Raw genomic sequence first — 9,638 nt, 5'->3', positions numbered from 1 at the left:
GCGAACCACGGTCGACTACGTGGGAGTCCAGCGACATAGCCATTACGCTAACTGCTGGTTCCCAATGACTCTTATTCTTGTTTTATGGATGGGGAAACTAAAACTCAGATGATTAATCCATTTTTCTGAGTAATATTCTATAGCTAGTCGATGAAGAAGACAGAATGAAGGCTGGTGCCCTGACTCATCCACTCAACCCTGGTCACAGTTGGCAAGCCATGGCTTGAATTGGGGGCATAGCTGTATACACAGGCTGGTAGCTCTTAAATATGTGGAGTCAGCTAAGGACAGCAGCCAGGATGGGAGTGGTGTGTCCCACCTCACCCCCGATTGATTCACTAACATCGCTCTTTCCTCTTCCAGTTCAAAATCTATAATGTGACCTACTTAGTACCTACCCTTCGCCTCCCAGCCAGTACCCTAAAGTCTGGAGTTACCTACAGTGCACGGGTCAGGGCCTGGTCTCAGAGCTATAACAGCACCTGGAGTGAGTGGAGTCCCAGCGCCAAGTGGCTTAACAGTGAGTATCTGAGTCCTGAGCTGTTAGAACTCCGTCCCCTACTTTCACTCTGTGGCCAGACACTTCCTCTAGCTGAGTCTCTGGGTTTTCATATCATAGGATGCCTTTGCTGGGGTATTTATTAGGTTGTCAGACAAGTCATGATGCATCTCGGCATAGAAAAACATAGAAAAGTATGTCATGACTTTGCCGATGACGCAATCATTTTTCACTTTGATGGTGTATTGTTCCGGCCAGGTAGGTCGGTCTGTGTAACAAAGAAGCCCACAATGTCCATGGTTAACACTGTCGAAGTGTCTTTCTTACTTACGTTACAGTCCACTGTGAAAGTTGAGTGACTTTCCTCCCTGTGGAAACTTGGGTACTAGGGCTCTGTCCACTTGAGGCGCCATTATTCTCCAGGACAAAGACCCTTAACTGTCTTTGTGACTTAAACCTCTGGCAGTCTGATGAAGCCAGGTCCCATCTCAAGAGAATATTTTTAAACCCATAAAATACATAGGCATACAAAGGAAATGAGTTGTTCTAGGGCCGGCTCTATGGCCTGGTGGCTAAGACAGCTGGATCCCATATGGCCGACTGTGCAGTTCAAGTCTCAGACCAAGCGGCTTGAGAAACACGCCAAGAGCATGTGCACGCTTACCCAAAATCCTGAAAGGAAGGAGATGCGGAGAAGGGATGTTCGAATGATCTCAGAGGGGTGCTTTCTCCCTCTCCCTCTTTCTATGTCTCTGTCTCTCTCTGGTGAGTGCACACACCCTCTGGCAATTAACAAAAATACAAAAACAAAACATTCTGAACATCTGTTAGTCTAGGGACGGATGGGCTTCATTATCAACATTACGTAGTAAGACCAAGGGGTAGCTCTCGGTGGTGCAGCTCGGAAGTAGATGAGCGTGAGTGATATTTCGTGATACCGCCACCATAATGTCATGTGAGAACAGCTGATTTCTGCTGGGGCCTCGGTCCACAGCTCTGGGACGTGGAGCCCAGGCCACCCCGTAGCACGATGCCGGCTCATGGCTTCCCCTCCCACTCCCAGACTACGACCTGCCCTTCGAGAAGCGCCTCCCACTCAGCGTCAGCATCTCCTGCGTGGCCATCCCAGCCATCTGCCTGTTCTTCTACTACAGCTTTGTCAGGTGAGTCCCAGCCAGCCCTTGGCACGGCCACCCAGCCAGCTCCTCTGGCATGTGGGGTGGGAGGGAGGGCTCCTTCGGGTCTGTCAGTCGACAGCCTTTTCATTTAGTAATATGTATTGAGTAGCTACTGTGTGTCAGGCACTGAGACTACAGCTGAGAGTAAGACCAACAAGAGCAGTTCCTAAAACCTGCACCTCACTTGGGGGTCGGGGGGGCAGAAAACATTGTAAGCTGGTAACACATAATTTTCCATAGTGACCCAGGAATGAAGCAGACAGACCAGAGTACCGGAGGTGGTGTTTAGGGGTGTTCTTTGGATGGGAGGCCCAGGCAGGCCTCTGAGGAGGGGGCATTTGAGCTGAGACCTGCCTGGGGAGAAAGAGCTGGCCATGGGAAGAGGTGGAGAAGGGCCTTCCTTTGGCAAAAGGGAGATGGGGTCGTCCCACAAACTTTCACTCCCTGGGTGCCTGGGGTCTGGTGCAGGCACCTGGGGCCAGGTGGCAGGAGATGGGAATTTGAGATGATGCCCTGATGGGATCAGGAGGTCTGGACTGCAATCCTGGCCTTGGTGCTTAATAGCCAGTGACCACCCACTCCCTTAGCCTCTGAGCCTGGGGTTCCTTCTTTGTGGGTTAGTAATGGTGAGAACTTATTTCATCAGCTAAAAGAGGCAGAGGACTGAGATTTAGGGTGGGAGGGAGCTGCAGGGTAGAAGAAGGAACCTTGTTTCTAGTGAGTTCTAGTCCTTGAAATCATGGCGTCTCAGAGCCTCAGTCTTCCTATCTCTGAAATAGGGCTCACAGGCCTTACCTAACTCACTGAGGACTGGCATGATGGCAAAAGGACTCATTCGTGGCCAGGCGCTCCCAGGATGTGTCAGGAGGGCAGGTCCCCCTCCACATCCTCTCGCTGTGCGCAGGAGCAGCCTGGGCTGGTCTCCCACTCATCCGGCACTCCCCCCCTCCTCGGCTCCCAGCAGCCCAGCGCTCCGGCCTCCTGGCTGTTCTCTGAACATGCCAGCACGTGCCTTCCTCAGCCTTCCCACATGCTGTGCCCTGTCTGGAAAGCCTCTCCCAAGTCATCACCACGGTCCCCTCCTCCATCAACTTTGGTGCCTGCTTAGAATTCTCCCCTTCTGAGAGGCTGTGCCTGGCCTCACCCCCGATTCCTCACCCCTTTATCCATGGCACTTACTACCACAAACAAATGATGTCACGTAGTCGTTCCTGTGTCCCGTTGCTGTCTGTCTGCCCCTCTCAAAGGTTGGCCACACGAGGGCGGACATCTGTCTGTCTACCGCTGCAGCCCCAGAGCCGGGCAACGTGGGTGGTGCATAACAGTTGCTCAGTGAGTAGGTGTTGGCTGAACGGTGGGCAGAGGCTAACCCAAAAGCCACCCAAGGACCAGAGGTGCCACACTGGGCTCCAGGCAGACCAGGAAGAGAAACGATCTGTCTCTCTAAGGACCCGTCCCAGGCCCTCCCTGACAGCTTGCCTGGGGTTGCTCGAATGAGAGGATTGTGACAGGGACACCTGGAGTCCTCTCTGTTTGTTCGTTTCCTCTCATCCCCTGGGGCCTCCTTCCCCCTGAGGTCGAGGTGGGCTCATCAGGAACTCCATTCTGGGTTACGCTGCTCGAGGGTGAACCGGGTCTGCCACCTCCCAGCTGTCACTTCACCTCGTTGGGCCTCTGTCTCTCAAATGCAGAACGGGGTTAGAGACAGAACCCATTTCCTCCACTTAAAGTGAGATTTTGACAGCAAAGACGAATCAGCATGGTCTTCGATGCCTAATAAATATGAGTGACTCTGACAGCTTTTACGGAGGGGTATTGACCAACTCCTCTTCCTTTTGATTTTCAGGATTAAGAAAGAATGGTGGGACCAGATCCCCAACCCGGCCCATAGCCCCCTGGTGGCGATCGTTATCCAGGACTCTCAGGTAGGAGACGGTGTGGGTCAGGATGCTCTGGGCTGCGTGTCTCAGAACCAGGGATCGGAACGTCTGGGGTCGGGGCACGGTCACTGGCTTGGGAATCGAGGTTTCAGGGCAGGTTGACTCCACCCTGTGGTCAGCAGGAGGCATGCCCCACCCCTCCCCTGGGCTGCTATAGCTTCTGCTTCAGCCTGGGGTGGGTGTCTTAGTTTGAGCCATCTCTGCCGTTCCTGGGGAGGTTCCTGTACCAGGGCAGGAAGCCGGAAGGAGGGGAGAGGGTGCAGCCTTCTGCATCTTCCTCCTAAGAGCAGCTGTGTACCAGCACGGCTCCCCATCACAGTGGCCTGATCTGCATCCCAGGCTTTCCTAAGGCTGTCACCAGTGGGGACTGGGGACACCTTGAAACCAGCCAGGCGGGGGTGGGTCAGCTTCCCCAGGGCCTCAACCGTGTAGTTAAGTGGGTGGGGTTTCATAGCAAGGAGCAAGGGAGACGTGTCTGGAAGGCCTGAGGGTCCCAGATCCCCCGACTCTCCCGTGGGCTCTGGTGTTCAACAGTGCTGACTCTGACCCCTAGTCTGCTCCTTTCTTGCAGCAGAAACTCGAACCAGTAGCTTAACTTCTCTGAGCCTCAGTTTCCCCATGTGGTTGTAGCAGTGTCCACCTGTTTGGGCTGATGTTGGAACTCAGTGAGACAGTATGCCAAGAGTGTGTGTTCGTGCCCTGGCCATACTCGGGGCCATTTCTGTATCTGTTAGCTTTTGCTCGGTAACAAACCACTTCCGAGTTTAGAGGGTGAAAACGACCATTAAGCTTGGGCCTCTTTCCACAGGTCAGCTGTTGGGCCCATCTCGGCTGAGCTGGTCTGCCCCCGTGGTCTCATGCATGGGGGCCTCACGCACAGGACTGGAAGTTGGCTGGGTCTCAGCTGGGGCAGCAGCGACTGAGCCATGCTCCTCTCATCCTCTGGCGGGCTGGCCCAGTTCTCAAGGGTGGAAGGTCACAGGCCTCTTGAGACCTCAGCCCTCGACTGGCCCAGGGTCACTTCCCCCACATTCCACTGATCAAAGCAAGGGCCCCAGCCAGGCTGGCGGCAAGGGTGGGAGGAGCAGAGGTGGTGGCAGTGTTTGCTGTTGACCATGGTCACTGTTGCTATTAGGACTGGCCCAGCCACTCAGTAGGGCACAGCTCTATGATCCCGGAGGCACACGGAAGGCTGCAGAGCACAGCTGATCTGAAATATGTTGGTGCATACACATGTGCCTGTCCATGATCCTGGGCTGCAAGGCTGGGAGGGATCGTTGTGTGATGACACCCTGTCCAGGGAGCCTCTCTCTCTCTCCCTCTCTCTCTAAAGAAATAAACTTAAAAAGAAAATTTTCTTTTCCATAGGGGCTTGGGGAACAGACAACCCCAATAGGGTCTTCACTCTGCTGTCCACCCCAGCCTGGATCACAGACCCTGATGTATACAGGCCTCAGCACACAGACCTGGGCCTGTGTGGGCCGGCATCGCAGAGCTGTGCACACTGCCGCGTCACCTGCTGGCTTTTAAAGTGTGTGTGTTTGGCGGGGGGGGGGGCATACCAGGGCAGTCTCAATTCCCGGGAAACTGAGACTCGGCTTAAGTGACCGTTATGGACTTCAGGCCATGTGATGTGTGACGTCGAGACTTAGCCCTTTCCTGAGCATGGCTGCACATCAGGCCAGGCTAGGACGCCACTTGCTCTGACTCATTGGCTGCCTCTGTTGTAGATGTCGCTGTGGGAGAGGCGGTCCCGAGGCCAGGAACCAGCAAAGTGCCCGTAAGTGTCTGAACTTAGGCCATGGTCTGCATGGCTTTGGAAGGCGGTACAACTGGGGCTCTGGGTCACCCCTCCATGGCTGCCTTCTCTTCCCTAGCATTTCACGGTTGTCCCCATGGCATGTGGCTTTGAGGTGTGGCAGGTGGAGGGGAAGCCCAGGTAGGTGGGTTGCAGGCTAAGCCTGGCCTGAGCAAGGACGATAGAGTTAGCAACCAGGGCAACTGTGGCAGTTTTACCTATTTGTAAAAAAGGAATACTTGCAGGCAAATAGCTGCTATCCTGAACCTTCGAGGGTGCCGCCACCACCACGTTGGCCTCCTTAGCCCCTCTCTCGGGGACTCTTGGAGTTGCCCGCAGTCCAGTAACTGAAGGGTTTATACCTGACACAGGGGGCCCCTGCTGCAGCCCAAGGACCCCACTTCCATTCTAATGGATCAGGACTTAGGGTAGGGTGTTGCTTTTAAATATCACCATTGAGCCAGTCCATAGTCTAGTTAAGGGAACCGGACCTCACATGGCCAACCATGTGGTTCAAATCCCAGACCCAGAGGCTTGAGAAACAGTGAGTGCTTGTGTGTGCCCAAAATTCCAAAAGGAGAAATGGAAGAGAAGGGATTGCAGCGTGGCTGCCCCATTAGAAGATGCTCTTTCCTTTCCTTTCCTTTCCTTTCCTTTTCTTTTCTTTTCCTTCCTTCCTTCCTTCCTTTTCTTTCTTTTCTTTTTTTGGAGAGGTTTTTGCTATAGGGCACGTGCGCTCGCCAGAAAGACAGAGAGAGACAGGGAGACAGAAAGTGAGAAATCACCCCCCAGGGGGGATGGCCACGCCGCAATTTCTTATACTCCATTCCCCTCTTGGGATCTTGGGCACACACACACACACACAAACACACACACATGCACCCAGCGTGAGTTTAAGCCACCGAGTCCAGGACTTGAACTGTGGTCGACTACATGGGAATTCAGTGACATAGCCATTACGCTAACTGCTGGTCCCAGAAAGTGCTTTTTCTTTCTCCCTCTGCACCTGCTACGCCCTCCAACATAAGCGCATGTGCCCTCTGGGAAATTATTAAAAATATATAGCTATAGATAAAATGTATAAACATATATTTATATACATCTGTATAGTTAGGAATATGTATATGTACTTACATGTATCCATATCACCCCTCATATTAATATCAGCAAGCAGGATATACAGCAAGCATCCCTCCGCCTCCAGGTCAAAGGGCTGCTCCTTGCCCCAGGTAGATGCCTCCTTGGGTCGTGCACTTGGGAACTCAGCCAGGGCGCCTGAGCGTCTGCGCTCCCTGAAGATGGAAGAAGGCATGATTGTGGGCCTCCCGGAGAGGCTGGGTACAAGGCCGTCTTGAGCCTGCTTGCTAGTAGTACTGGTGCCCCGGGGACATCTAGATGTGGGGCCAGCAGAGGGGAAGGGGGCTCCAAGCCCTTTTTCCAGATTTTATGTGTTCCGTAGGCTGGGTTTATATGAGACACAAGGCTCCAGAGATCCCGAAGGGAGAAAAACATGCCCTCCCCTCAAGAAGTTTCTGGTCTAGCAGTGAAGACAGACTGAGAGAGTATTGATTGTGAAGTGACGGGGCATGTCTGCGGTAGACAGACGTTCGTTAGTACAGCGTGATTCCACACTGACCGTGAGGGACAAATGGGTTTTTCAGATGTCGAAACTGAATGCTGACCAAACATTTCTCGGCCTTCGCAGACACTGGAAGACTTGTCTTACAAAGCTCCTGCCCTGTTTGCTGGAGCACGGCGTGAAAAGGGATGAGGATGCCCCCAAGGCTCCCAGGAACAGGCCCTTCCAGGGCCCTGGAAAGCCAGCGTGGCGCCCCGTGGAGGTCAGCAAGACGGTCCTCTGGCCCGAGAGCATCAGCGTGGTGCAGAGCGTGGAGCTGTTTGAGGCCCCGGTGGAGAGCGAGGAGGAGGAAGCGGAGGACGAAGGGAGCTTCTGCACGTCGCTGGAGGGCAGTGGGAGCAGCTTCCAGGACGGGAGAGAGGGCATTGTGGCCAGGCTGACAGAGAGCCTGTTCCTGGACCTGCTCGGGGACAAGGACAATGACCCTGGCCAGCAGGGCTTGGGAGAGTTGTGCCTTATTCCGCCGTCAGGGAGCGCGCACGCTCAGATGCCCTGGGCTGAGTTCCCCAGGGCAGGACCCAAGCAGGCATTTTCGCAGGGTGAGGAGCAGCCCTTCGACCTGGAGCCAGATCCTCCAGCCAGCCTGCCCCAGGGCCCCACCGGCTTGACTGGCACGGAGATGCCCGTGGTCATCGCAGACAACCCTGCTTACCGCAGCTTCAGCAGCTCCCTCAGCCAGTCCCCAAGTCCCGGAGAACTTGGCCCAGACCTCCAGCTGGCCGCACACCTGGAGGAAGTGGACCCCGAGATCCCCTGTGTCCCCCAGCCCTCTGAGGCAACCAGTATGGTCCAGCCTGAGCCTGAAACCTGGGAGCAGATTCTCCGCCAGAGTGTCCTCCAGCACAGGGGAGCCTCAGCCCCCGCCTCAGCCCCGGCCAGTGGCTACCGCGAGTTCACGCATGCAGTGGAGCAGGGCAGCACCCCCTATGGTGCAGGGGCAGGCTGCAGCCCTCCCGGAGACGCTGGGTACAAGGCTTTCTCAAGCCTGCTTGCTAGCAGTGCTGGGGCCCCAGGGACCCCTGGATGTGGGGTCAGCAGTGGGGAAGGGGGCTACAAGCCCTTCCAGAACCTCCCTGGCTGCCCTGGGGACGCAGTCTCAGTCTCTGTCCCTCTGTTCTCCTTTGGACTGGACCTGGAGCCGCCTCAGAGCCCTCAGAACTCACTCCTCCCCAGCAGCTCCCCAGACCACCTCGGCCCAGAGCCCATGGGTAAGGGAGACAGCAGGCAGAAGCCCCTGCTGTCCCCAGAGCAGGCCACAGATGCCCTCAGGGATGACCTGGGCAGTGGCATTGTTTACTCAGCCCTCACCTGCCACCTATGCGGCCACCTGAAGCAGTGCCATGGCCAGGAGGAAGGTGGCCAGGTGCATGTGGCCAGCCCCTGCTGTGGCTGCCGGTGTGGAGACAGGTCCTCACCCCCAGAGAGCCCCCTGAGGGCCCTGGTCCTCTCTGGAGGTGGGACTCCACTGGCCTCCCTGGCACCTTTGGACCTCTCGGAGGGTAAGTCCTCCCTATCCTTCCAGCCTGCCCCTGGCAATACCCAGGGCTCAATCCAGACCCCCAAAATGGGGGACCTGGTCTCCACAGGGCCCAGTTGCACCAGGGCCTCCTAGGTGGTGCCCTCGTGAAGCCCACAGGCAAGGACTGGAGCTAATCCTGCCTGGGAAATGCCTCCTCTTGGAAGGCAGCCAGGTTGGCATATTTCCAAGAGACAACTGAGGTATGAAGGTGGGCAGTGGGCTACAGGGACTGGACCTGGCCTTCACATTGGCCTGGCCTCATCCCTCAGGAGTGGCGGCCACTTGGCATTGTGCCCCCAGCAGGCACTTCCAGGAATCATGAGGTCCCTGGGCACCTCGACTTAGGCACGAGTATCCTCCACTCCACCGACAGCTTCTGAGAGGACTGTCCCTATCGTCCTGCCGCAGGCGTGCTCTGTCCACCATCAGGTGCCCACGTCTGACCCCAGTCCTTGGAGTCAGCTGCCTCCATACCTCTGGAAGCTGAGCCTAGAAACTATTGAAGCCAATGAGAGGATGACTTGTGAGGCCTTGGGGAACTGATAGGAAACAGCTCCTCCACCTGGAGCTGCCCGTGCAATCAGCAGCACTTCCTGTGTCCATGCTGGAGGTGTCGGGAGGTGCCCCGTCAAGCGGAGGCCACAGAGAAGGCCATGGGGACCAGCAGGTGGCATAATGGTTACATTGCTGGGCTCCCACTAGTCGACCGTAGTTCGAGTCCTGGACCCAGTGACTTAAAGCTCACACTGGCCATGTGTGCGTGTGTGCCCAGGATCCCGAGAAAATAGAGGAGAAGGGATTGAAGTGTTGGCCATCCCCTCCAGTCGGTGATTTCTCACTTCCTATCTCTCCAGCAAACGCAAACACCGTATAACAAAAAATCTCTCTCAAAATCAAAAACAAAGACAGAGGAGGCCATGAAAAATCATGACCAGGGAGCGACAGCTTGCTGCCAGGCACCCATGCACAGCGGTAAGACTGGAAGCTGCTGTTATGTGTGGGAGCCCCAGAAGAAGCAAGCCAGATACCTTGTGACCAGTCCCAGTGGACGCCGTGGCTGGTGGC

The 9,638-nt window shown here is 55.6% G+C and overlaps 1 protein-coding gene across 3 annotated transcripts in view; it reads left to right on the top strand.

The window, feature by feature from the left end:
* IL4R (interleukin 4 receptor) overlaps window positions 1-9,349 on the top strand; it is a 39,957-nt gene extending 30,608 nt beyond the window's left edge. For all 3 annotated transcript variants that reach the window (XM_006148259.3, XM_027771793.1, XM_006148260.3), the window contains 5 exons: window positions 364-520; window positions 1,563-1,662; window positions 3,524-3,602; window positions 5,348-5,397; window positions 7,121-9,349. In XM_006148259.3, coding sequence (XP_006148321.1) covers window positions 364-520; window positions 1,563-1,662; window positions 3,524-3,602; window positions 5,348-5,397; window positions 7,121-8,666 — 1,932 coding nt within the window. In that variant the 3' untranslated portion in view covers window positions 8,667-9,349. The remainder of the gene's footprint in view (window positions 1-363; window positions 521-1,562; window positions 1,663-3,523; window positions 3,603-5,347; window positions 5,398-7,120) is intronic.
* The last annotated feature ends 289 nt before the right edge of the window (window positions 9,350-9,638 follow it).

The sequence above is a fragment of the Tupaia chinensis genome, unplaced genomic scaffold (genome assembly GCF_000334495.1).
Source record: "Tupaia chinensis unplaced genomic scaffold, TupChi_1.0 Scaffold000231_1, whole genome shotgun sequence".
In the NCBI taxonomy this organism is placed as follows: Eukaryota; Metazoa; Chordata; class Mammalia; order Scandentia; family Tupaiidae; genus Tupaia; species Tupaia belangeri.
This window is presented reverse-complemented; position numbering and strand designations above follow the sequence as displayed.